The sequence below is a fragment of the Momordica charantia genome (genome assembly GCF_013281855.1).
Source record: "Momordica charantia cultivar OHB3-1 chromosome 10 unlocalized genomic scaffold, Mcharantia_2.0 BLBB01000010.1, whole genome shotgun sequence".
In the NCBI taxonomy this organism is placed as follows: domain Eukaryota; kingdom Viridiplantae; phylum Streptophyta; class Magnoliopsida; order Cucurbitales; family Cucurbitaceae; genus Momordica; species Momordica charantia.
The window spans coordinates 2434749-2462571 of NW_028275158.1; the positions used below are offsets into that span (position 1 = coordinate 2434749).

The 27823-nt window shown below is 35.9% G+C and overlaps 1 protein-coding gene across 2 annotated transcripts; it reads left to right on the plus strand.

The window, feature by feature from the left end:
* Positions 1–92: 92 nt before the first annotated feature.
* Positions 93–27753, plus strand: LOC111007721 (uncharacterized). 2 transcript variants are annotated; one of them, XM_088118743.1, is made up of 19 exons: positions 144–260; positions 407–499; positions 711–743; positions 945–992; positions 1445–1516; positions 1777–1792; positions 2015–2196; positions 5996–6087; positions 6936–7073; positions 7158–7248; positions 7772–18424; positions 20546–20600; positions 20671–20807; positions 24131–24194; positions 24343–25545; positions 25770–25952; positions 26364–26866; positions 26942–27062; positions 27413–27753. In XM_088118743.1, exons 1-10 carry the CDS (start codon positions 243–245, stop codon positions 7162–7164), a joined length of 699 nt encoding a protein of 232 aa, XP_087974869.1. In that variant the 5' UTR covers positions 144–242; the 3' UTR covers positions 7165–7248; positions 7772–18424; positions 20546–20600; positions 20671–20807; positions 24131–24194; positions 24343–25545; positions 25770–25952; positions 26364–26866; positions 26942–27062; positions 27413–27753. The 2 variants fall into 2 exon arrangements, with proteins under 2 accessions (XP_087974870.1, XP_087974869.1); XM_088118744.1 differs by lacking the exons at positions 7158–7248; positions 7772–18424; positions 20546–20600; ... (5 more) ...; positions 26942–27062; positions 27413–27753 and having other exon boundaries at positions 93–260; positions 6906–7071.
* Positions 27754–27823: the final 70 nt, after the last annotated feature.

Below are 27823 nucleotides of genomic sequence, written 5' to 3' on the forward strand. Positions count from 1 at the left end.
CCCAACTATTGATCGAAGTCTAAATATCTACCAGAAAAATGCATTCGAATTAAATGAAAAATGTATTTTTTTAGTACGTGGGAAAAAAAGTAATTTAAATTAAAGGTAATTAAAACAAATGATATTATAATTTTATTTTGAGTTTGCTTATTCTTCACGCACGCTAACGGCTATAAGATGTAGGGGTTCGCGGTTTACTCAAATGTTCGTTGCTCTCCCTCTCTTTGGCGCATCTTCAGTTCATGGAGTCAACCATCCAGGTTCGTTTTTTTTTTTTTTTTGATCTCATTTATCGGTTTTCAATTAGGGTTTTCTCCACTCTCCCACTCAATCTCGCTCGTTATCAGTGTATTTCCGGTTTGAAAGTACAGAAAATCGTACTGTAACTTTCTTCTTGGTTTCGCAGGCTCTTATCGCATTCTGGGTACCACCGTCCCTCTGTTTCACCCCATTCTCAATCTCGCTCTTTCAATTTTGCGATCGTCATTCCAAGTTTCTGGTAAACTCACCGACTCCCATTGATCGGCATAAGTTTGTTCTTATCCATCTTTTTAAGGCTTTTGGGTACTTCGAAACCCTAAATTTTTGGGGAGTACTATGCTGGTCGTACTGAAGAAATTTTTATTTTCGTAACTATCGGTTTCTGTTTCTTTTATTTTTCGCTCTCGATTTGGAATTCGGAAATTTGGAGTGTCTAAATGATTTCATAGCTAGCCAGAGCCACGAAGCTGGATAAGGTTGAGGTACTCTTAGATTTGAATGCCTGTTGTTGCCAAAGTTGCGTCTCGTGGTATTGCTTTTGATTACTATTTGCGTTCATTTTAATTTCTTCCCTAATTTAAGTAATCCTTAGAAAGGAGCATGCTTAAAAAGGAGTCATTCTTTTAGAAGTTCTCTGTTTATTGAATTTTCATTTCTTTTCCCTTTCTGCGTACATTATCTAGGTTTCGGCTGGTTATAGGAATTTACTGCAGGATGGCTTAGCATGCCAGGTATTTTAACAACAGCAATCTCTACTGTGAAAATTTTTTGAAGGATCAAATTGGGTTTGTCGGTTATACGAAATTTTAAAATTAACTTTGAATTATTTTTCCTTTTTGTATGTTTTTTGTCCCCCTTTTTGTGTACTGTTTTCGTTGACATAATTTACTTGTACTCTTATGTATTTTTGGATAACAACAGCAAAGGAACTTCTAAAACGTTTTGAATAGTAGGGAAGTAATTGAAAAGCTGTGATGAACCACTTATCAAATTATTTGGAAAACCTAAATTGGGGAACTCACTAATTCCCTTGTATTGAGTTGGGATATTGTAATTTAATATGGTTGGATGAATTATTGCTCTTTCTTCTGCCTTGTACTTCTCATCCTTTCCTTTGCGATCAAGTGTGTGTAATAGGCCTAGGTTTGGTCTGAAAAAGTTTTTTTTTTTTGCCTTGTAGTAGTTGTGTAACATCAGAGACTGTCATGCTGCCATAGCCTCACTTGATATCCACTTTGGCATCTCCTCGCTGAAGGTAAAATTTGAAATTGTGATATATCATTTGCATGATTGTAATGAGTTTTCTATGTATGTTCTTTCTGAGAGGACAACGCCCACAAGTTATTGAAAGCCTAGATTACTTTAAAGATTGGTGAGAAAAGTGAAGAAGGAACCAATAGAGAAGCTTTTGGGACGGAGTCTGCTGGAAAGGAATGGAACTTACAGGGGCTGATTTTTATGTTTTTGAAGGAGAGATTTTGTTTCCAATGACATTGTAACTTTCTCAGTCCCTAGATTCTCAATTTTGCAGGTACATGCAGTTTTTGTAATATTTTCTGTGAGTTTTTCCAGAGGATTTTTCCAAGTAATTGATATCATGTGTGCCCTAGCGCTAATCTTAACTCACTGCCTGAACCTTGCGTCTTCTCTAAGGTTTTCCCCATCTTCTTCCCCTCTGTGCTTTTGTAAAATAGACATTGGTGATCTAATTCTATTGTTATTTATTACTGACATTGTTTATTTATGGTGCTAGTATTTTGGCTCTGGAAATGTAACCGATGGCTTGAAGTTGTTGATTTACAAGACGTGTGGGGGCCATGGATGAGTCAGATGGCGAGATTAGAAGCTTCGAGGGAGGGCTTTTACTACATACAGTATTTGATTGAGAAACATAGAGGAATAAGTATGGATTCTCCTACCCTAGCTTCACTTGAGGTATGTTGCAACAAGCAAATTCTGTTCTTCACAAAATTTGATCGTTTGTATAGTTTTTAATGTATATAAATGTTTATTTAGTTAATAATTTCCACATTTTCAATTTTTTACGATTATATTTCATAACAAACAAATTAGATATTCTTTTTGAACTTTATTATTATTCAATAACTATGAAAATACTTTCAAACCTATTTATAAACACGAGAAAACAATTATTGTCACATTGATTCCATAATGGTATACCAAACCAAACATAATTTGTTATTTTAATTTAAGAACATATTTTGTTTTCTGCCTTGTAGTAACATGGTGTCTTATTGGTTTGGTTACTAGTAATAAAAAGTTTTTTGAGTAGGGGAATATTTTGATTTTAATTAAGCCAAATATACTGCCATATATCAGATCAGCTTGCTAAGCGGAGGGGTGATCTATGCATTGGATCTTTGATAAAATGCCTCAGGTTGTAATTATTTTTGTTTTGTGAGATTATTATTTAGTTCCTTCATGGTATAGAATATATAAATGAGATGGGCTAGGGTAGTTGCTTCAATTTCAGGACTGTTTTTGGTTTCGTTTAGATGCAAAGTACCTTAAGCGTGCATTGAAGAATTGTATAAGACAACCTAATCAATTTTAACTATTATTAAGAGTTGATATAAGAGATCATAACATTATTTTTCGCGTTGGAAACGTGACCATAGTCCAACAATGGCTAGATAAAGGGAAGATATTAGACATATAAGTTAGAGACAACCTCTCTATATGAATGATGCCTTTTGGATGATACCAAAAGCAAAACCATTAGGTCTTATGCCCAAAGTGGAAAATATAGTATCAACGGGGATGTGGAGGGAAGTCCCTTGTACCTAACAAATGGTATTAGAGTCATGCCCTTAACCTTGTCACGTGGGAAGAATGCTCGGGTGCCTAACTACCCTATAGGTTTAGTATTAAAACACCAATTCTCAAAATTTTGAACACAGAGAGGGATGTTCCTAGAAAAATTTAAACACTGAAAAGATTTTCTTTAGATTCTCTTTGTCATTTTTGCCTAGAATCAAAGTGTCATCTACAAATTGAATAGAAGAGATTATAACCTTAATTTCCCTATTGGAAACGCAACCAAAGTCGAACATTGGCTTAGATAAAGGGAAGATCTTGGATATATAAGTTAGGGACAACATCTCTATATGAATGAGGCTTTTTGGGTGATACCAAAAGCTAAACCATGTGGGCTTATGCCCGAAGTGGACAATATCTTATCAGAGACGTGGAGGGTGGTTCCTTGTTCCTAACAAATAGTATCAGATTCATTCCCTTAATCTTGTCATGTGGGTAGAGTGCTCGAGTGCCTAATCACCCAATATGTTTTGCATCATTGCACCATCTCTCGAAGTTTTTGAAGACCAAAATAATTTTAACACTGAAAAGCAATTCTTTTGGTTCTTTTTGTCATTTTTTCCAAGTATCATAGTGTCATCTTTAAATTAGATATAAGAGATCATAACCTTATTTTCCCCCGTAGATAAAGGGAAGATCTTTGATATTTAAGGTAGCGACAACATCTCTATGTGTATGAGGTCTTTTGGGTGATACCAAAAGCGAAACTATGAGGGCTTATGCCCAAAGTGGATAATATCGTATCAATGGAGATATGAAGGGTGGTTCCTTGTCCCTGACAACTAGTATCAAAATATTGCCCTTAATCTTGTCATTTGGATAGAATGATCAGTTGCCTAACCACCCAATAGGCTTTGAATCAATCCACCACCTCTCGAATTTTTTGAAGACCTAGTGGGATGCTCCCAACAGAATTTTGACACTGAAAAGCAATTCTTTTGGTTCTTTTTGTCATTTTTTTCCAAGTATCATAATGTCATCTTCAAATTGGATATAGGAGATATAACCTTATTTTCCCCTGTTGGGAATGCGACCAAAGTCCAACATTGGCTAGGTAAAGGAAAGATCTTTGATATATAAGTTAGGGACAACATCTGTATATGAATGAGGCTTTTTGGGTGATACCAAAAGCTAAACCATGAGGGCTTATGCCCGAAGTGGACAATATCATATCGGAGATGTGGAGGGTGGTTCATTGTCCCTAACAAATAGTATCAGAGTCATTTCCTTGATCTTGTCACGTGGATAGAGTTGCCTAACCACCCAATAGGTTTTGCATCAATGCACCACCTTTCGAATTTTTTGAAGACTTAGAGGGATGCTCCCAAAAGAATTTTTGCACTGGAAAGAAATTCTTTAGGATCTTTTTGTCGTTTTTTCCAAGAGTCAAAGTGTCATTTTCAAACTAGATGTAAGAGATCATAACCTTATTTTCTCCTATTGGGAAAGCGACCAAAGTTCAACATTGGCTAGATAAAGGGATGATCTTTGATATATAAGTTAGTGACAACATCTCTATATGAATTAGGTCTTTTGGGTGATACCAGAAGTTGAACCATGAGGGCTTATGTTTAAACGTAAACAGTAATATCACATCTAAAATATTTTTATGCATAATTTATATTATATAAAGATAATACAATGTAAAGATGCCCAGATTTTTTTGTTAAAAGAAAATGTAAATTGTTTAGTACATTTAAAATAGAAGTGGTAGTATTTTTATTAGAGATCTTAGTCATCAAATTTTAGTTTTTGCATAAAAAAATCAAATTTTTGTTTCTATAAATTATTCATATTTTAATTATTAACTATTATGGAAAGGTGAAGAGAAATTAGAGGAGAAATGGAGTTAAACAAAAGAAGTTTTTACTAAAACAAATTTAAAATATAAAGTAAAAAATATTTTTCTACTTTGTATTATTTTTATATTTCAAGAGATTTGACAATTTTATTAATAAAGAAGTTCTGCAAGTTATTTAATGGTTAATTTAAGGTTGATAAAGAAAAAGTAATTTAAATTAAGATCAATTAAAGCAATTTATATTTATAAGTTTATTTTGAGTTAGCTTCTTCTGCACGCACGCTCCAACGGCTATAAGTACGGAGTCGCTTCTGGTTGGATTAAGAAACGACCCCTCGAACATTTCCCGCCTTCTTATTTCTCCTTCTCCTCCTCCTCCCTTTGCCATCGCTATCGTGATCGCTCGATGCATGCCACCAGTTCCACCGCTTCGATCATCTCTTCCTTCTTCTTCATCCCGTCGACGGGAGCCGTTGTTTCTCCGTCCTCTGTCTATGGCCTCCGATTCAAACTGTGGTGGTCGGAGGGATGTTAGGGTTCGACAACCGAGGGAGAGGCGCCACAAAAGTTCCCATCCCTAGGTTTTCGATTCCGTTGGTTTTGTCTATCATACACATGTCCGATCCGTGATGTGAATTTAGGCGCACTGAAAGATCTCATAGGAGAGAGTAGTTTCTCATGCTGCAGTGTGTTGTACTGGTAATTATCTATCTACTCACTAACCGCCATTTTCTTTCCAATTCATATGCAAATCTTCGCCCATATTCTTGAATGTTCTGTTCCAGGTTAAGGTCATATCAAATTCCATGAAAAATGTCATGACCGGTGTTGGAATTGTCTTCTTTCTCTTGTTATTCCTTTATGTTAAAGTTTATTTGCTTGATCTGAAATTACGTTGGTGTCCTGTCTTTCATACACATGTCCATATACTTCTCAACCTTGTGTTAGGGTTTGTTTGTTATTTTTTTCTGATCTCATTTATCGGTTTTCAGTTAGGGTTTTATCCACTCTCTCACTCAATCTCTCTCATTATCAATCTATTACCGGTTTGAAAGTACAGAAAATCGTACTGTAAGTTTGTTCTTGGTTTCGTAGGTTCTAATTGCATGGGCCTCGATTTGGAGGGTTTGTAGTCTCTTGGCTTCTGATTTGGAGGTTTCTCAATCCCTAGATTCTCAAGTTTGCAGGTATGTTCAATTTTTAAGTAATTGAAATCATGTGCAGTAGTGCTAATCTTAACCCACTGCACGAACCTTCTACTTCATGGGGTTCGATGCCAATCTTCTTCCCTTCTTGTATTAAGATTATTGTTTATTCATTGTTTGCTTATTTATACAAGGCTCGCTTTTACTTTTAGATGGTAAGCACATGAATATATAATTTTTTCATTTACTGTTCTAATTTTTTTCGCTCCTTACCTCTCGCCCTCTTTTCTTCTCTTTTGCTCTCTCCCGTTCCCTCTCTCTTATGGTGTAAATGGCAAGTACTTGTGCCTTTTCATTTCCATCTTTGGTGCTCTGTCTTTGTAACTTTTTTCCTCACTTAAATTTGGACCTCTATTGCACCTTTGATTTAGAGAACCTTTTTCTTTCACCTGCCGTTTTAGGAATTTTAACATGTGTATTTGCATTTTCGAACTCATCAAAGAGATTACAGTGATTGATCTTTAAAATTTATATATTAACATATGTGTTGAGCGGTTTCTTTCCCCTTGTTTGTTGTTTTGGTCGTTGTTGTTTCTAACCTTTGGTTGTTGCTTTGAGTGATGTTTTCTCCCTAACATAACATTATATTTGCCTATATGTATTTTATATGATCTTAGATAATTTCTTTTTTGTACACATCTTTTGTTATTTATTACCCGAACCTTCTCGACTCCATGGGGTTCGATGCCCAATCTCCCTCCATTCTTCAAGTGTCGGGTCTTTCTATTGTTGCTTATTCTCTAGTCTAAGGTTTTGCCTTTTTTCTTTTTTTTTTTTTAAATTTATGTTTATGTTTGCAGAAACTGGTATCAAATGTAACCGATACTCAGTCGAATTGGAACAAGAAAGTTGTCCTTGAAGCCAGGGGAGAATAACAGCAGGAAACAAAAAACAGGAAGAAAACAAGGAAGTTCTTCATGTTCTTGGAACTCAAAGCTGAACCGAATTGCCCTTGAAGCCAGGGGAAGGTTTAGATGAACTTACCAATTCTTTTTATTTTTTCTTATTATTATTACTTCCAATAAACTGTAATTTGCTTCTTGGTTTCGCAGGTTCTAATCAATGCCTTGGTCTCGGTTTTGAGGGTCGGTAATCTCTTAGCTCTCGATTTGGCGGGTTCACAATCCCTATATTCTCAATTTGGTAGGTACCCGCCTTTTGTAACCTTTTCATAATATAAGCTTAATAATAGTTAACAATAATTAATTATAATTTTTTTTAGACATGATATAATTACAGAAGTTTTAAATTGTTAATATAGGAAATTTCATTTTCAAAAAAATAAATAATAATAAAAAGAAGCTTTATATGGAAATGTATTGTATTTATAATGATCTATTTTCTAAATTACTAAAATAAAAATTAATTACAACTTCTCACAGGTTAGGTAATATAGAAACACATTATTTATTTTATTTTAATATTTTTTTGAGTTTCATTACTTTGTTATGCTATTTGGAAAGGAATGAAAAACCATTTTGAAACAAAACAATAACTGAAAGAGGGATGAGAGAGAGAGTTGATGCGACTCCATGGGTCGAATATAGGGGGGCCCATCATTTGTTATATTGCCGACTTATTTGATCGTTATTTTTACGAATTTTTATGCAATTTAAATTAAAGAGAAATTAAATAAATTTATATTTTAATTTTATTTTGAGTTAAGCTTCTTCTCCATGCACGTTCCAATGGCTATAAGTTACGGACTCGCTTCTGGTTGATCAAGAATGGATTCTCCTACCCATAACTTCATTTGAGGAGGTATGTTGCCAAACTTTTCATATCTATTTATAAATATGATAAAACAATTATTGTGATGATTCAATAACGGTATACCGATCATAATTTGTTATTTTAATTTAAAAACATATTTTGTTATTTGCCTTGTAGTAATATGGTGTCTTATCGGTTCCGTTACTAGTAATAAAAAGTTATTGGAATAGGGGAACATTTTGCTTTTAATTTTAGCCAAATTCTGTGCCATCTATGAGATCAGTTTGCTAAGGGGAGGGGTGATCTATGCCGTGGATCTTGATAAATTGCCTTTCAGGTTATAATTCTTTTTGTTTTGTAAGATTATCATGTATTTCCTTGATGGTATACAATATATGTATGACATGGACTTATAATTCTTTTTGTTTTGTAAGATTATTATGTATTTTCTTGATGGTATAGAATATAGTAGGGGTGTAAGATTGTTGGTTCGGTTCGGTTCGGTTCCATAAATGAAAACCAACCCGAACAAATTCGGTTAAAAACCGAACCGACACGATCGGTTTTCTAAATTTTATTTTTAAATTTGTCCCTCTGCTTTCTAGTCCCCTTATTTGATAAATAAATTAAAAAAAAAGGTTTATAAGATGCTCTAAAAATAAATGAAAGAAAAAATTAAGAAATTAAAAAATCTTCAAGATATTCCAACAAATCATATCTGGATAAAATCTCACTTCGATTCTTGTGCTTCCAACCTTTCCAACCCTTTAGCTTCTCTCTCTCCTTTCTTTCTGCAATTTCTTCTAGAGAGAGAGAACCTCACCCTTTCCAACCCATTAGCCACTCTCTCCTTTCTTTCTGCAAACAAAAACTTGAAATCCAAATGTGTGGAAATTTTTGCCCCATTTTTCAAAATCTTCCATTTTTTGCTTCCTCTGCTCTTCGGATCTGAAATAATCTAACCCTTTTTGTTGGATTCTTACTTCTCATGTGATTTGGCATATGGGTCACCTCCACCAATATGGAGGTGGGTTGTTCAAACTTCATGGAGGAAGCGGGGATGGGTCATGGAGATGGCTGCCACCACCGCTAGATGTCGTTGTTGGAGATGGCCGCTGGAGAGGGTGACGAGGGTTGTCGGTCGTGAGGGCATGGGGAGGCTGGGAACGGCGCATTGGGGGGGGGGGGGGGGGTATATGTCTAGAATAAAAAGGGAAATCCCAGTCGAGTAGTCGGCTAAAAACATATCAAACCAAATCGCTATTTGTTATATCAGTGTTGTTCCCTTATCTTTCTCATGTGTGGATAGATTGCTGGGGTGCCTGACAATCCAATAGGTTTTGCATTTAGATGCACCTAACTTTCAAATTTTTTAAGGCCTCGAGGATACTCCCAAAATAAATTTATCCTTGAAAAGCAATTCCTTAGGTTTTTCCCCTGTTAGGAATGCGACTAAAGTCCAACATTGGCTTGATAAAGGAACGATTTTGGATAAATAAGAAAGTTAGGGACAACATCTCTATACGAATGGGGCATTTTGGGTGATACCAAGAGTAAAACCACGAGGGCTTATGCTCAACATGGACAATATCGTATCAAATGACGATGTGAAGGGGTGGTTCCTTGTTCCTAACAAAATGGTATCAGAGTCGTTCCCTTAATCTTGACATGTGGATAGAATTCTCGGGTGTCTAACAACCCAATAAGTTTTTCATCAATGTACCAACTCTCGAATTTTTGATGATCGTGGGGATGCTCCAGAAAAAATTTTAACACTTAAAAGCAATTCTTTACTAAATGAAATAGGGATACAGAGATGATTGTGTCTCCGTGGGCCGAATTAGGGGCCCATCATTTGTTAATCAGTGTTATTCCCTTAGCCTTTTCATGTGTGGATTGATTGCTGGGTGCTTGACAACCTAATAGGTTTTGCATTTTAATGCACCAACCCTCAAATTTTTTAAGACCTTGAGAATGCTCCAAAAATAAATTTACCCTTGAAAAGCAATTCCTTTGGTTTTTCCCCTGTTAGGAAGACGACTAAAGTCCAACATTGGCCGGATAAAGGAACGATCTTGGATATATAAGTTAGGGACAACATCTCGATCTGAATGAGGCCTTTTGGGTGATACCAAAAGTAAAACCACGAGGGCTTATGCTCAAAGTGGACTATATCGTATCAATGGAGATGTGGAGGGTGGTTCCTTGTTCCTAACAAAATGGTATCAGAGTCATTCCCTTAATCCTGTCATGTGGATAGAATTCTCGGGTGTCTAACAACCAAATAAGCTTTTCAATAATGTACCAACTCTTGAATTTTTTGACGATCGAGGGGATGCTCCCAAAATAATTTTAACAATTAAAAGCAATTCTTTAGTAAATGAAATAAGACAGAGAGAGAGATGAATGTGGCTCCGTGGGTCTAATTATAAGGGGCCCATCTTTTGTTATATCAGTGTTATTCTCTTAGCCTTCTCATGTGTGGATAGATTGCTGGGATGTTTGACAACCTAATAGGTTTTTCATTTAACTTCACCTAACTCAAAATTTTTAAGACCTTGAGGATGGTCCAAAGATAAATTTATCTTTGAAAAGCAATTCCTCTGGTTTTTCCCGTGTTAGGAACGCGACTAAAGTCCAACATTGGCCGGATAAAAGAACGATCTTGGATATATAAGTTGGGGGCAACATCTCTATATGAACGAGGCCTTTTCGGTGATACCACAACCACGAGGACTTACGCTCAAAGTGGAAAATATCGTATCAATGGAGATGTGGAGGGTGGTTCCCTGTTCCTATTCATGTGGATAGAATTCTCGGTTGTCTAACAACCAAATTAGCTTTTCAATAATGTTCCAACTCTCGAATTTTTTGAAGATCGAGGGGATGCTCCCAAAATAATTTTAACAATTAAAAGCAATTCTTTAGTAAATGAAATAAGACAGAGAGAGAGATGATTGTGGCTCCGTGGGTCTAATTAAGGGGCCCATCATTTGTTATATCAGTGTTATTCTCTTAACCTTCTCATGTGTGGATAGATTGCTGGGGTGCTTGACAACCTAATAGGTTCTGCATTTAATTTCACCGAACTCTCAAATTTTTTAAGAACTTGAGGATGGTCCAAAGATAAATTTATCCTTGAAAAGCAATTCCTCTGGTTTTTCCCCGGTTTGGAACGCGACTAAAGTCCAACATTGGCAGGATAAAGGAACAATCTTGGATATATAAGTTAGGGACAACATCTCGATATGAATGAGGCATTTTGGGTGATACCAAAAGTAAAACCACGAGGGCTTATGCTCAAAGTGGACAATATCGCATCAATTGAGATGTGGAGGGTGGTTCCTTGTTCCTAACAAATGGTATCAGAGTCATTCCCTTAATCCTGTCATGTGGATAGAATTCTCGGGTGTCTAACAACCAAATTAGCTTTTCATTCCAACTCTCGAATGTTTTGAAGATCGAGGGGATGCTCCCAAAATAATTTTAACAATTAACAGCAATTCTTTAGTAAATGAAATAAGACAGAGAGAGATGAATGTGGCTCCGTGGGTCTAATTAAGGGGCCATCATTTGTAATATCAGTGTTATTCTCTTAACCTTCTCATGTGTGGATAGATTGCTAGGGTGCTTGACAACCTAATAGGTTCTGCATTTAATTTCACCTAACTCTCAAATTTTTTAAGAACTTGGGGATGGTCCAAAGATAAATTTATCCTTGAAAAGCAATTCCTTTGGTTTTTCCCCGGTTTGGAACTCGGCTAAAGTCCAACATTGGCAGGATAAAGGAACGATTTTGGATATATAAGTTGGGGGCAACATCTCTATACGAACGAGGCCTTTTGGGTGATACCAAAACCAAAACCACGAGGGCTTATGCTCAAAGTGGACAATATCGTATCAATGGAGATGTGGAGGGTGGTTCCTTGTTCCTAACAAATGGTATCAGAGTCATTCCCTTAATCCTTTCATGTGGATAGAATTCTCGGGTGTCGAACAACCAAATAAGTTTTTCATTAATGTACCAACTCTTGAATTTTTTGAAGATCGAGGGGATGCTCCCAAAATAATTTTAACAATTAAAAGCAGTTCTTTAGTAAATGAAATAGGATAGAGAGAGATCATTGTGGCTCCATGGGACGAATTAGGGGGCCCATCATTTGTTAAATCAGTGTTATTCCCTTATCCTTCTCATGTATGGATAGATTGTTGGGTGCCTAACAACCTAATAGGTTTTGCATTTAATTGCACCTAACTCTCAAATTTTTTAAGATCGTGAGGATTGTCCAGAAATAAATTTATCCTTGAAAAGCAATTGCTTTGGTTTTTCTCTTGTTAGGAACGAGACTAAAGTCCAACATTGGCCGGATAAAGGAATGATCTTGGATATATAAGTTGGGGGCAACATCTCTATACGAACGAGGTCTTTTGGGTGATACCAAAACCAAAACCACGAGGGCTTATGCTCAAAGTGGACAATATCGTATCAATGGAGATGTGGAGGGTGGTTCCTTGTTCCTAACAAATGGTATCAGAGTCATTCCCTTAATCCTGTCATGTGGATAGAATTCTCGGGTGTCTAACAACCAAATTAGCTTTTCATTAATGTAGCAACTCTTGAATTTTTTGAAGATCGAGGGGATGCTCCCAAAATAATTTTAACAATTAAAAGCAATTGTTTAGTAAATGAAATAAGACAGAGAGAGAGATGAATGTGGCTCCATGGGTCTAATTAAGGGGCCCATCATTTGTTAGATCAGTGTTATTCTCTTAGCCTTCTCATGTGTGGATAGATTGCTAGGGTGCTTGACAACCTAATAGGTTTTGCATTTAATTTCACCTAACCCTCAAAATTTTTAAGACTTTGAGGATGGTCCAAAGATAAATTTATCCTTGAAAGCAATTCCTTTGGTTTTTCCCCTGTTAGGAACGCGACTAAAGTCCAGCATTGGCCGGATAAAGGAATGATCTTGGATATATAAGTTGGGGGCAACATCTCTATACGAACGAGGCCTTTTGGGTGATACCAAAAGTAAAACCACGAGGGCTTATGCTCAAGTGGACTATATCGTATCAATGGAGATGTGGAGGGTGGTTCCTTGTTCCTAACAAATGGTATCAGAGTCATTCCCTTAATCCTGTCATGTGGATAGAATTCTCGGGTGTCTAACAACCAAATAAGTTTTTCATTAATTTACCAACTTTCGAATTTTTTGAAGATCGAGGGGATGCTCCCAAAATAATTTTAACAATTAAAAGCAATTCTTTAGTAAATGAAATAAGACAGAGAGAGAGATGAATGTGGCTTCGTGGGTCTAATTAAGGGGCCCGTCGTTTGTTATATTAGTGGTATTCTCTTAGCCTTCTCATGTGTGGATAGATTGCTGGGATGCTTGACAGCCTAATAGGTTTTGCATTTAAGTTATCCTAACTATCAAAATTTTTTGCATTTAAGTTAACCTAACTATCAAAATTTTTAAGATCGTGAGGATTGTCCAAAAATAAATTTATACTTGAAAAGCAATTCCTTAGGTTTTAACCTGCAGATTAAAGTCCATCATTGGCTTGATAAAGGAACAATCTTGGATATATAAGTTAGGGACAACATCTCGATATGAATGAGGCCTTTTGGGTGATACCAAAAGTAAAACCACGAGGCTTATGCTCAAAGTGGACTATATCGTATCTATGGAGATGTGGAGGGTGGTTCCTTGTTCCTAACTTAATCCTGTCATGTGGATAGAATTCTCGGGTGTCTAAGAACCAAATAAGCTTTTCAATAATGTACCAACTCTCGAATCTTTTGAAGATCGAGGGGATGCTCCCAAAATAATTTTAACAATTAAAAGCAATTCTTTAGTAAATGAAATAAGACAGAGAGAGAGATGAATGTGGCTCCGTGGGTCTAATTAAGGGGCCCATCATTTGTTAGATCAGTGTTATTCTCTTAGCCTTCTCATGTGTGGATCGATTGCTAGGGTGCTTGACAACCTAATAGGTTTTGCATTTAATTTCACCTAACCCTCAAAATTTTTAAGACCTTGAGGATGGTCCAAAGATAAATTTATCCTTGAAAAGCAATTCCTTTGGTTTTTCCCCTGTTAGGAACGCGACTAAAGTCCAGCATTGGCCGGATAAAGGAATGATCTTGGATATATAAGTTGGGGGCAACATCTCTATACGAACGAGGCCTTTTGGGTGATACCAAAAGTAAAACCACGAGAGCTTATGCTCAAAGTGGACTATATCGTATCAATGGAGATGTGGAGGGTGATTCTTTGTTCCTAACAAGTGGTATCAGAGTTATTCCCTTAATCCTGTCATGTTGATAGAATTCTTGGGTGTCTAACAACCCAGTAAGGTTTTCATTAATGTACCAACTCTCGAATATTGTGAAGATCGAGGGGGTGCTCCCAAAATAATTTTATCAATTAAAAGCAATTCTTTAGTAAATGAAATAACACAGAGGGAGAGATGAATGTTTCTCCGTGGGTCTAATTAAGGGGCCCATCATTTATTAGATCAGTGTGATTCTCTTAGCCTTCTCATGTGTGGATAGATTGCTGGGGTGCTTGACAACCTAATAGGTTTTGCATTTAATTTCACCTAACTCTCAAATTTTTTACGACCTTGAGGATGGTCCAAAGATAAATTTATCCTTAAAAAGCACTTCCTTTGGTTTTTCCCTTGTTAGGAACGCGACTAAAGTCCAACATTGGCCGGATAAAGGAACAATCTTGGATATATAAGTTAGGGAGAACATCTCGATATGAATGAGGCCTTTTGGGTTATACCAAAAGTAAAACCACGAGGGCTTATGCTCGAAGTGGACTATATCGTATCAATGGAGATGTGGAGGGTGGTTCCTTGTTCCTAACAAATGGTATCAGAGTTATTCCCTTGATCTTGTCATGTTGATTGAATTCTTGGGTGTCTAACAACCCAGTAAGGTTTTCATTAATGTACCAACTTTCGAATTTTTTGAAGATCGAGGGGGTGCTCCCAAAATAATTTTAACAATTAAAAGCAGTTCTTTAGTAAATGAAATAACACAGAGAGAGAGAGATGAATGTTGCTTCGAGGGTCTAATTAAGGGGCCCATCATTTGTTAGATCATTGTTATTCTTTTAGCCTTCTCATGTGGATAGATTACTGGGGTGCTTGACAACCTAATAGGTTTTGCATTTAATTTCACCTAACTCTCAAATTTTTTAAGACCTTGAGGATGGTGCAAAGATAAATTTATCCTTAAAAAGCACTTCCTTTGGTTTTTCCCCTGTTAGGAACGCGATAAAGGACCATTGGCCGGATAAATGAATGATCTCGGATAAAGTCCAGCATTGGCCGGATAAAGAAACGATCTCGGATATATAAGGAACGAGGCCTTTTGGGTGATACCAAAACCAAAACCACGAGGGCTTATGCTCAAAGTGGACAATATCGTATCAATGGAGATGTGGAGGGTGGTTCCTTGTTCCTAACAAATGGTATCAGAGTCATTCCCTTAATCCTGTCATGTGGATAGAATTCTCGGGTGTCTAAAAACCAAGTAAGTTTTTCATTAATTTACCAACTCTCGAATTTTTTGAAGATCGAGGGGATGTCCCAAAATAATTTTAACAATTAAAAGCAATTCTTTAGTAAATGAAATAAGATAGAGAGAGAGATGTGGCTCCGTGGGTCTAATTAAGGGGCCCATTATTTGTTATATGTTTTATTCTGTTAGCCTTCTCATGTGTGGATAGATTGCTGGGTGCTTTACAACCTAATAGGTTTTGCATTTTAATGCACCAACCCTCAAATTTTTTAAGACCTTTTTCATTGTTACTTCTCTTTAGTTTGCTTGTGAGGAGGTCATAGACATTTCTAAATTTTCATGCTCATTACTACTGTCATCCATGCTTTCTTGTTTATTCATGCATTAATCATGAGATTATCTTAGAGCTGTTTTAAAAAAATTTATATAATTATTTCTTTTAGAAAGAGCTCTTAGCTATTCGTATTTTATGAACAAATTACACTTTAAATATTAAAGATTGAGACTGCATCATACAAACTCACTTGGAAATATGCTTGCTCTGCAGTAATACTTGGTTTGAATATATCTTTCTGCACCGATCAGAATGATCCTTGTCCAATTTTTTAAATTGAATGGTGATCCAAATGCTGTATATAAGACATCATTGATATTGATATTACTTTGTTGTATAACTTTCTTAAGGAGCTACCTTAATTTTTCTTGTTCTGATTTCATCTATATTCTGTTGATAAACTTGGTAGCAAACTTCCATCTTTAGCTATCTTATTATTAGTGATTGTTTTACATTTTTTGTGGCTCTAATTTTTTAAGATCGCGGTTTTGCTATCGATTTATGATTTATTACCTAATCTTTCGTGGGTTGTCATCTAAATGAGTGAACTTTCTAGAGCTTGAAGGTTGGTGGGAGATAATTTTCAATTCTCTTTATGGAATACATGTCTTAAAGATTTCTAACGTAATCCCTAGGTTGATCTCATATTGAATAAGTTTTTTGTAGGGTATGAAGATTAGCGGAAGATGACCTTCAATTCAGAGAAAAAATCCACCCAATTTGAGATCCACCGGTTACATTAAGAATCTTTAACCCATGGAAAATTTTCTCTTTTAACGCAATAGTATGAATTTCCTAGAGAGTGGATCTTTTATAGGGTTTAAAGATTTGTTGGTTATAGTCTTCAACCCCTTATGAAGCTCATGTCATTGTGTTGGACACGGTTTTGCCATCGGTTTTAGATTTATTGCTTAATCTTCAGTGGTTTGTCATCTAATTGAGTGAACTTTTTAGAATTTGAAGGTTAGTGGGAGATAATCTTCCATTCTCTTTATGGAATCCATATTTTTTTTTGTTGGGGAGAGTCAAACTTTCCATGTCTTAAAGATTTGTAATGTCACCCCTAGGATGATCTCATATTGAATGGGTTTTTTATAGGGTATGAAGATTAGCGGAAGATGACCTTCAATTCATAGAAAAAGTCCACCCAATTTGAGATCCACCTATAGGTTACATTTTGGAATCTTTAACCCTTGGAAAATGTTTTTAATCGAATAGTATGAAAATTTCCTAGAGATTGGATCTTTTATAGGGTTTAAAGATTTGTGGATTATAGTTTTCAATTCCTAATAAAGTCTAGTTGGACACGGTTTTGCCATCGGTTTATGATTTATTGCCTAATCTTCAGAGGTCTACCATCTAATTGAGTCAACTTTGTAGAGTTTGAAGGTTAGTGGGAGATAATCTTCCATTCTCTTTATGGAATCCATACTTTTTGGAGAGAGTCAAATTTCCATGTCTTCAAGATTTCTAACGTGTAACCCCTAGGTTGATCTCATATTGAAAACCTACACTTACATACATTGTCCTGTCAACAAGTATATTTTTCTTTGGTATGTTTCAGTTTCCATGTTTGTCAGCTCCCTAGATTCGTGTTTTCTCTTATGCTTCAGATGGTGTCTAAGATTTATTTCCATTAGGTATGTTTCCATTTCAATATTCTTCAATGTCTCGATATTCATAGGAGCGAATGCACTTCTTTTCTTCCTTCCTTCCAAATTTATTTACCAATTGAAGTTTGGTTACAATCTTATTTGTATTGGATAAATACAAGAGATATTTATATATTTGTTTTCTGCTTCGAAGCTACTCAGTCAAGGTAGCATGTTCTTCATTTCGATTAAATCTTTTCGTCTAAGGTAAAAAGATAATGTTATGAGCTTTCTCTTTTGCAGGATTTTGGGATATTGATGGTGGCCTTTGGAGTTTTGTCCATCCCTCAAAACATTTTTTCGCCAAAATATTTATTTCACTCTCTTAAATTTACCATTCCAGCCTCTTTTCTCCCTTCGAAATTTTGTCCATTTCTTAAATTCTCTCTTGAAAATTTTTTCGTCTTATTCAAATTTTTTTTTTGTATGATTTTGAAAAGTAATTTTCGAGTATAAAGCTTGTTTTCTAAATTTATTGTACTTTCAAGTATTTTTCTCCCTGACATTTGAACGCTATTTTCAAAATGATTTTTGGAGTAGTAGATGTGAGGTGAGTTTAGGAAAATTAATTGACCGGAAATTTTCCTATTTCACCTTATTGCCTGCACTAATTTTATTGAAAGTTTAAAATTTTCTTTGTTTGTCAATCTCCTAACATCTTTTCGTTTTGAATTTGTTTCCTCAAACTTTTTTCCAATTCCTTCCACCTTTTTATGAATATACTTGCTATTTAAAAATATTTTAAGAACTTCTATGATTTTTCTACAAAAGTTTTGTTTTTTAATCCTCTTTTCTTTTTAACTTTTTTTTTTCTGTCTCAACATTTCTTCTCTATATTAACATTTTTACCTCTTTTTCCCAAAACTTGTAGGTGTTCAAAAGCACATGGATGAACATATTTTGGAGGAAAAGACATTTTCTATCAGAGCATTATTGTTGGTGGCGATCTAGTAGATTAGCGGATGAGGCTAATTAGGAATTAGCTTCTCTTGTGCAGGTCTAGAAAATTCTGTTGACCTCCTACAATTATTTCTACGATGGAAGGTTCAAAAAAGCCCATGGATCAACATATTTAGGAAGAAGGTATTTTCTATTATAGCATTATTGTTGGTGGCACTGAGTTGTGATCTTTTTCTGTAATTAGAAGTGGTGGTTTCCAGTTGAGGAGTTGGATCTTTTTCTGTAATTAGAAGTGGTGGTTCCCAGTAGTTTTTTGTTTTATATACGAGTGTTTGGAGATTCTTTTTAATTTTTATTTTCCATGAATTCTCTTATAGTCTTCAATTCCTTATGAAGTTCATGGCATTGGGTCGGACACGGTTTTGCAACCGGTTTATGATTTATTGCCTAATCTTGAGGGGTTTGTCATCTAGATGAGTGAACTTTCTAGAGTTTGAAGATTAGTGGGAGATAATCTTCAATTCTCTTTATGGAATCTGAAGAGATTCAAATTTTCCATGTCTTGAAGATTTCTAACGCAACCCCTAGGTTGATCTCGTATTGAATGGATTTTTTGTAGGGTATGAAGATTAGCAGAAGATGATCTTCAATTCATAGAAAAAATCCACCCAATTTGAGATCCACCTCTAGGTTACATTAGGAATCTTTAACCCATGGATTATTTGTCTTTAACCAAGTAGTATGAATTTCGTAGAGGTGGATCTTTTATAGGGTTCAAAGATGTGTGGGTTATAGTCTTGAACCCGTTATGAAGTTCGTGTTATTGTGTTGGACCCGGTTTTGCCATCGATTTATGGTCTATTGCCTAATCTTCAGGGGTTTGTTATCTAATTGAGTGAACTTTCTAGAGTTTTTATGGATAGTGAGGGATAATCTTCCATTCTTTTTATGTAATCTAGATGTTTTGGAGAGTCAAAATTTTCATGTCTTGAAGATTTCTAATGTAACCCTTAGGTTGAATGGACTTTTTGTAGGGTATGAAGATTAGCGGAAGATGATCTTCAATTCATAGAAAAAATCCATCCCATTTGAGATCCACCTATAGGTTACATTAGGAATCTTTAACCCATGGAAAGTTTGTCTTTAACCAAATAGTATAAATTTTCTAGGGAGCGGATCTTTTATAGAGTTTAAAGATTTGTGGGTTATAGTATTCCATCCCTTATGAAGTTCGTGTTATTGTGTTGGACACGGTTTTGCCATCGATTTATAATGATCTAGAAAGTTCACTCAATTAGACATTGGGTTGGACCTAGTTTTGCCATCGATTTATGAATTATTGCCTAATTTTCAAGGGTTTGTACACCTTTTGCTTAGTTATAAAATTTTTCATCATTTTGTTCACTTGAGTCACTTCAACTGGGGCTTTTGTTAGGGAGAAAAATTGGATGGGAAATAGTTTTAAGAATCACTTGCACGAGGGTTAACCTTCCTCATTTGGGAAGGAGGCCCAAACTTTTTATTACCACTGAGGTGAAATTCCAAGTATTTAAAAGGAAGGATTCCACTTTACACCCGATCCCCTTGAGCCCAAGAAAGACTGCTTTACTAGGTTGGTATTAACACCTATAAGAGATGAAAAACTACTTACATACATTGTCCTGTCAACAAGTATATTTTTCTTTGGTATGTTTCAGTTTCCATGTTTGTCAGCTCCCTAGATTCGTGTTTTCTCTTATGCTTCAGATGGTGTCTAAGATTTATTTCCATTAGGTACGTTTCCATTTCAATATTCTTCAATGTCTCAATATTCATAATAGCAGATGCCCTTTTTTTCTTCCTTCCTAATTTATTTACCGGTTGAAGTTTGTTGCAGTCTTATTTGTATTGGATAAATATGAGGGATATTTATGTATAATATTCTACTTCGAAGCTACTCAGTCAGTCAAGGTAGCATGTTCTTCATTTCGGTTAAATCTTTTCGTCTGAGCTAAAAAGATAATGTTATGGGCTTTCTCTTTTGCATGTTGTTGGGATATTGATGGTGGCCGTTGGAATTTTTGTCCATCCCTCAAAACATATTTTCTCCAAAATTTTTATTTCGCTCTCTTAAATTTGCCATTCCAGCCTCTTTTCTCCCTTCGAAATTTTGTCCATTTCTTATACCATTGCTTTGAAGAATTTTTCCTCTTACTGAACTTTTTGTTGTGTGATTTTTTGAAAGCAATTTTTGAAAATAAAACTTGTTTACCAGTAGTAGTAAGTTTTATATGATACGTCTTAGCTTTTAACATTGTATTTCAGATGGATGATGGTTGAATCAACGAACCTACCGGTGCTTTGTGTTCGTGGAACAGAGGTTATTTTTTCGAATTTACCATTAGCTTAGTTTTATATGATACGTCTTAGCTTTTAACATTGTATTTCAGATGGATGATGGTTGAAAAAACAAACCTCCTGGTGCTTTGTGTTCGGGGAACAAGATTATTTTGTTCGAGGTCTGTTGCAGTTTGAGGGCTTCTTAGAATTGCAAATAATTGGGAGTCAATTAGGCAAATATGGATCAGTATGCAACTCTTCCCAGTTTGCTGTATTCTTTTATCGTTTTCATTGCCTGCAAACTCAGGTACTAACTCAGTGGTGTGGCACTAACTCAGGTATCGAAGTTAATTTTTGCTCCTTCCTCCAGAGAAAAAAGTTTTATTCTCTGTTCTTTTTGCATTTATATTTTTCTAACTCAGCTTGCGGGGGAATTCTGCACTGCTTTGATGTAGCCAAAGTTTTCATTTATCATTGCAGTATATCGAGTTTAACGAACTGACTGCGGAGGGCTTTCTCCTGAGTTTTCTTACTAATAAAGAAACCCAATAGTTAATGACGATGAAAATCCATAGCAAACTAGCCATTATTTTTTTAAAGCAACACATACTCCTGCGTGTTCATGATTGCCATTTATGTTAATGATTGCCATCTTATTCTATGTATGCATGGAATACCAGTAAGCTCCCTCATTCCTTCCCTATCTCCTCTCTCTTTCTCCTCATCCTCCCTCCCTCTCTTTTTTCCTCCCTTTCTCTCCCCTGCTTTTTTTTTTTTTTTTTTGGTTAGAATTGTCCCTTAGTTGTTATAGTTATTATTCAAGCCTTGTATATTAGGTTTTAGATGAGAATGATATAGATATTTTTCTTCCCATTTATTGTTCTAATACCTATCTCCTCTCTCTCTGTCTCTATCTTTATTTGGGGTTGGTTTGTTTGTTGATTGCTTGTTTAGTGGTTTCTCTATGTCGAGGTGTCTTGCCAAAATCTCTTCCAATAGCAACCAAGCTATTGAATCCACTTTTCCTCCCTTTCTCTTTCTCTTCCCCTCCTGCTCTTCTTCCTTATCTCCTCTTTCTCTCACTCCTTTTGTCTACATGTCTGTTAAATTATTATTTTTTGGGGGGATGAGGGAGGGTTGCAGCTTCTAGTCTACAGAGTGAGTGTGAAAGGTCTTCATATAGTCCATAGCTACAATTATTGTTCTTGCTTCTTTACAGAGGTTGACTGTTTTTGTTATTCTTCATTTGTTGCAAAAGGTCTTCATATAGCTGTTTTTGTTATTCTCCACTATATCCTTTCTCTCCCCCTTTGTTATATCCTCTCTCTCTTTCTCCCTCCCTTTTTCTCCTCTCTCTCTCTATCCGTCCTTTCTCTCACCTCCTCTCTCTCTGCATCATCTCCTCCTCTCTCTTTCCTTTCTCTCTTCCTTCCCCGTTTCCTTTCCTCTCCTCTCCCCCTATCCATCTCTTCCTCCTTTCCTCTCTCCCTCTCCCTCTTTTTCACTCCCCATTATTTGAGTGTCGTGTTTCAATGTTTGTATTTATTGAATTAAGTAGATTTAGGAGTAGTTAGTTGTTTTGGTTAGGATTATTATTTATTAAGTACAATCTTTTAGCTGCTTGTTCCTAATTTACTTATAGACTGTGCTTTTTTTAGTTATTCAATGCAATATTGATTGATGCAAGGAACCAATGTATGTATTATTATGACATTTTTAAACTTGAGTTTGTATTGACTTGGATGTTGTTATAGTGTAAAATGAGGACATACACGTGTGAATCAACTATTCTAAACTATTGTTTTATATTTGGAAGGAGTACTTGGTCTTTGTGTTGTCTCTCTTCCCTTCCATTTTCACTCTCCCCGGCCCTCTATTTCTGCCTCCCTCGCTCTCTTCGTCATCTCTCCTCCTTTTCCTCCCTCTTTCTCCCTCCCAATTATTGGAGGATTGTGTTCCAATATTATTTGTTATTAATTCTATTTGTTTAATTAGATAGATTTAGCGATTATTGTTCTGCTACATGTTACAATTACTATTCTTCCCCTCCATTTTTTCTCTCCCCCTTCCTCTGTTCCTCCTTTTTTCCCTCCCTTCGTTTCTTCTCTCTCCCTTCCCTGTTTCCTCTTTTTCTCTCTGCTTCTCGTCACTCCTCCCTTTCCTATCTTCCACCTCCCTTCCATCGTGTTTCAATGTTATTTGTGTTCCTATCCCCCTCTCTGTTTTCCACCCCTCCCTCTTTCTCTCCTTTCCTGCCTCCCTCCCTCCATAACCTATTGCTTACTAGTTCTTGCTAGATGTTTTTGTTAATGTGGTGGGTAACTAGATTGATGTAAGGGAGCATTGTAGTATCACGATGACATTTTTAATGTTTAGTTTGTTGGAGTTTGATGTTGTTTTGTTGGTAAAATATGCTGTTTAATGTGTGAGGGGAGGAAGCACTTTGTTTCCGGTGTCTTTTAACTATGAAAGCTTATGTTTTGTTTGTTGTTGTCTCGCTCTTGTGTTCTTGCTGTTTTTATGGTTTCTTTGTCCATATTGTGCCTCTATTTTAGGCTGAGAGATCCATCTTGGATTAGTCTTTGGTTTGATCCCAGGGTATCTTCCGATTCGAATAGGTCAGGTACCGGCAGGGATTGGGCCCATTACTTCTCATTATTTTATTTTTATTACCATTACCACTGAACTATATAGATTTAGTAGTTGTTAGCTTCTTTAATTTTGGATGAGGAATGCCCTCCCATTACTTTTGTTTGAGAATGTTTATGGTTGTGTTTGTTAAAGTTCTGTTGTTTAGGTTTTTGGGTTCATGCTTTGTTTGTTGTTGTCTTTCTCTCTTGTGTTCTGGCTGTTTCTATGGTCTCTTTGTAGATTTTGTGGTGGCTCTGGAGGATGGGGGAGGGGAGGGGGCAGTATGGGATTTATTGTTGCATTTTCTCTTTCAATACCTTACAATTGATGGTTTCTGTAGTGGTTATTTGTTAAGGTTTGCATTTTTGGTTGTAGAAGAGAAGTACATGACTTTTCTCCATTTATTGTTCAGTACCTATCTCCTCCCTCTTCTCTTTCTCTATTTGGCTGGTTTGTTTTGACTACTTCTATAGCTAGTTTCTAGGTCAATCTATTCAATCCTCTTTTGTTCAAGATGGTCATTCTCATAGTCCCATCTGAAAGGGGAGCATTGGATTTGATGATGCATTCTCTATCTTTTTTTTTATTATTTTTGAATACTGATGGATTCTCTAGCTCAGTACATTATTATTAATCGTTGTTTGTTGTTTATTGTATTGGTCATTGTTGTTTTTTACCTTTGGTGGTGGTTGTTGCTTCGATTATTGCGTGTTACTTTGTGTACATTAATATTGGTTCCTTTGCTCAACTGATTGATCATAAAATAATGTTATGGGAACCTGATTGGTGCAGAGCCATTGAGTTATCATGACATTTTTTTATTTTTAGTTTGTATTGATCGGTAAAATATGTTGTTGTTGAGGTCGGAATGACACGTAATTTGAGAAGTACTATAGATTGATAAACTTGTTTTTAATGTGTAAAAATTTCAACTTTCAGAAAATCGATGAACTATCATAGATTCAGTTGTCTTGAGGTCAGAAGGACATTGCATCACACTAAGGTCATATTATATTAGCTTTTCTTATGTTTTATTTCCTTTTTTGTTTTTAGTTTTCTGCTGAACAGGTGGAATGACATCTTTTTAATCTCTCTAACGATAATAGCATCTTTGTTTTATCTATTCTTTAATTCTCTTCTTTGTTTCACAGGGCATATGGAGGGTTGGTAATCTCTTAGCTCTCAATTTGGCAGGTACCTTTTGTAACATTTTTCATAAAGGTACAAAATTTTTTAAAAAATTAATAATAGTTAAAAAAAATTATATTGTTATATCTTATGGAAGAAATAGTTTAAAATAAAATATTATAGGCAGGAAGGCAGAGTGAGGGATATATGTCATGAGATTATAATTTAGAATTCGTACTAGTCTGAATTTGAAATATTAAAATTTTGTATAATTAAAAATTTGAAAATAAAGTAAAAATAGTTTTTTATTTTTTATTTTTTAATTGTGTGTTAAATTATATTTTGATTGATTTGATAGTTATATTAATAATTTCATTTTGAGAATATATATATACACACACACAAACAACATGATAAATTAAGGAAAAACTATTTTGAAACAAAATAGTAAATGAAATAGGGGGATAGAGAGAGAGATGATCGTGGCTCCGTGGGCCGAATTAGGGGGCCCATCGTTTGTTATGCTGTACTGTCAACTTAATTTGATCGTTTTTTTTTTTTTTTATGTAATTTAAATTAAGAGCATTTTATTTTGAGTTGGCTTCTTCTCCACGCACGCTCCAACGGCTATAAGTACGGAGTCGCTTCTGGTTGGTTTGAGAAACGTCCCCTCCATCGTTCGCTTTGTTTTCCTCGATCTCATTTATGGGTTTCCAGTTAAGGTTTTCTCTTCTTCACTCTCTCGCTCATATCAGTCGATTATCGATCTTGGAAGTACATAAAATTGGACTCCATTTTTCTCTGTTCACCTTCCAGTTTTTTCGTCTCTGTCTTCGGAGCCCTAAATCCTCCTCTTGATTAGATCCTGCCGGAACCCTAAATCGTTCATTTTATCACATTCCGATGGAAGTTTTAATCGTTCTCTTTGTTAGATCCCACAGTGACCATAAATCGTTCTCTTGTTTATCTCCCCTACACCTCATGAAACGATAATTCCCTCCTCCCACGTCTGAAAATCTATGGAAACCACAATCTCATAATATTGGGACGGCCAATATCTCTGATCCAAAGTTGGCCGCTTTGAAACTCGATCACCCAGGATGAGATGTCGACAGAGTGGAGGTGTTCGCTTCGACCGCAGTGAAGTTTGCCGATTGATCAAAATTTTAACGTCGGCGCAGAAATCTCATCCCAAAGCATCATCCTGAGATCGTTCGACACAGGAGGTTTGTTTCTGTCTTTGATTTCAAGTTGAGAGGATTCAGATTATTGTTTTATTTATGATATATTATTATTATTATTTTAGTAGATTTAGATGAAGGATACGTCCTAGCGGGACAAAGTAGTTAACAGTTCGGTTATTTAGAGAGAGAAGAAAGACTTGAGATTATGGATTACTCAATCGGTAATGTTGCTCCACTCAGATTATTCTTTTTTGTCCCCTTGTCAGGCAACTCCATTCTGATTATTTTTGGGCGGTTCAGATGGGTTTTGTGAATTTGGGTATTGGAGTCTCTGTGGAATGGATCGGGATCAATGCCACTGAAATAGTTTCTGCACGTCCCTGTTGTGTATGGATAATGATCCTTCCTGCCTCGGAAAACATGCTTCCGACTTGCCTACCGGTGTGCTGGTTTGTCTTCAGTTTCAGCTTCCTTTTTCTTCTCTTTTAATTATTTATGTTTTTCTTGTTTTCCCCAACTTTTTGGGACAGTAGTCCACATTTTTCCATTTCGTCACAAAAATTCCCCAAAAAAAATAGTTGTATTTTCTTGGTAAATATTTTAAGCATGGTTTATGTTTGAACTTTTGTCATCACATTTAAATTGTAATGTCAAGTTTTCTACCACACCTCAATGTTAGTATAATAAATAACATTAATCCTGAATCCAAGTTAACTCTACCGAAATGCATTGAAATATAATGAGACCTCTCATGTGTGGTTACTCTCCCTACTTCTCCGTCCATTAAACTCCTCCTGGAATTAGGATTCCAATCCGAATTTTCCTTGTTCCAACAGTCATGGTTGCCTCTTTCTTCACAGAGATTGTGAAAATATTTGGAAACAAGGCTTCGAGGGTTTATGGGCAAATGAATTCTGTGCCATTTCTCACTTTGCCAACGAGAAAATTGATAAAGCAGTAGGTGGCGTTATTGGCTATGCCGAACCATGGCCTACTTCTTGCTTTTCCTTCCAATGGAAGAGGGATCCCACCCAAATGGGTCACTACCATAGGGTACGGACTATCACCCCCCTCTCCCCTTTCTTCTTGAGAGAACATCCACTGCCACTTCAACGAAAACATGGAAGCAAGAAAAATGCTAAATTCACAGGTCGAACCATGGCCTACTTGGTAAACCAGTTGGTATTTTTGGCTATGTCGAGCCATGGCCTACTTGCTTTTCCTTCAGGTGGAAGAGGGATCCCAACCAAACGGGTCACTACAATTGGATAAGAACTATCACCCCCTCCCCCCTTTCTTCACGAGAGAACATCCACTGACACTTCAACGAAAACATCGAAGCAAGAAAATGCTAAATTCACAGGTCTTGTCTTTTTGCTTCTCAAATTTTTGATTCACATATATAAGAACAATGACAAACTTTCATGTTATGTTACAGGTGAAAGGAAAGTTTATTTTGGATGTTTTAGTTCATGAAGATCTCCCTACTACGGGGAAAGGGAAGGGCAAACAGGTGTATACTCTACAACAAGAACAAGCAAGGATGAACCCTCTTCAAAGTTCGAATTTACTTTTGTTCCTTAAAATGTTATCATGACTCTCTACATTTCATTTTTAGTCCGCTTTCATTCTCGTCTTAAATTCACATTTAACTTGTGTTTAGTAAAAAACAAATAACAAGAATTCAACATTAAAGTGACAAAGATTATAGGGAAGTGAAAAGTTTCTTTTATAGGTGGAATTCAACTAGGGAGCCTTAAAATAGGTGATTCAAACTTTAAATGCCACCAGAAACTAATGTTTGAGATTTGTTTTCAATTTTCATAGAAGAGAGGTTGCTTGATCAATCAGTAGACCTATATCGTTGTGCTTGATTATCAAATTTTAGCAAAACTTTATTGTACTGCAGGAGTATGAAGCAGCTTGAGTTAAGTTATTGCTGGAATTAGCCAGGGGTTCTACCATTACCAGATCTCGGAGCTAGACCGACCAAGAAAATGATGGCAGTGGAATGGAGCTATCTACTCTTGAGGAATAGACAATTCCCGATGACCTTGTTTAATTTCAAGCACATATACATTGGGGGAGAGCAGGGAAACCCAATTACACTGCTAAGGGATATTTATTCTCCCCGTCTCTGGCCATCAAAGTGCCTTTTTTGTATCCTTTCATATGTCATATTAGTTTTTTGTAGGACAATGATGTTATTATTTTCAATTCCTGTTTTGCAATGCCATATTTGTTTCCTAATGCGCTCCACAATCATTTAGTATAGCATGATTGAATGGTTCAACTGGTAGAATTGTTCACCATTCTCATG

Bases quoted from the DNA above. Each gene is read 5' to 3' on its own strand.
- LOC111007721 (XM_088118743.1), top strand. The intron at 500-710 runs GTAAACTCACCG...ATGATTTCATAG, and splicing joins ATCGTCATTCCAAGTTTCTG to CTAGCCAGAGCCACGAAGCT. The intron at 2,197-5,995 runs GTATGTTGCAAC...TTGGTTTCGTAG, and splicing joins CTACCCTAGCTTCACTTGAG to GTTCTAATTGCATGGGCCTC.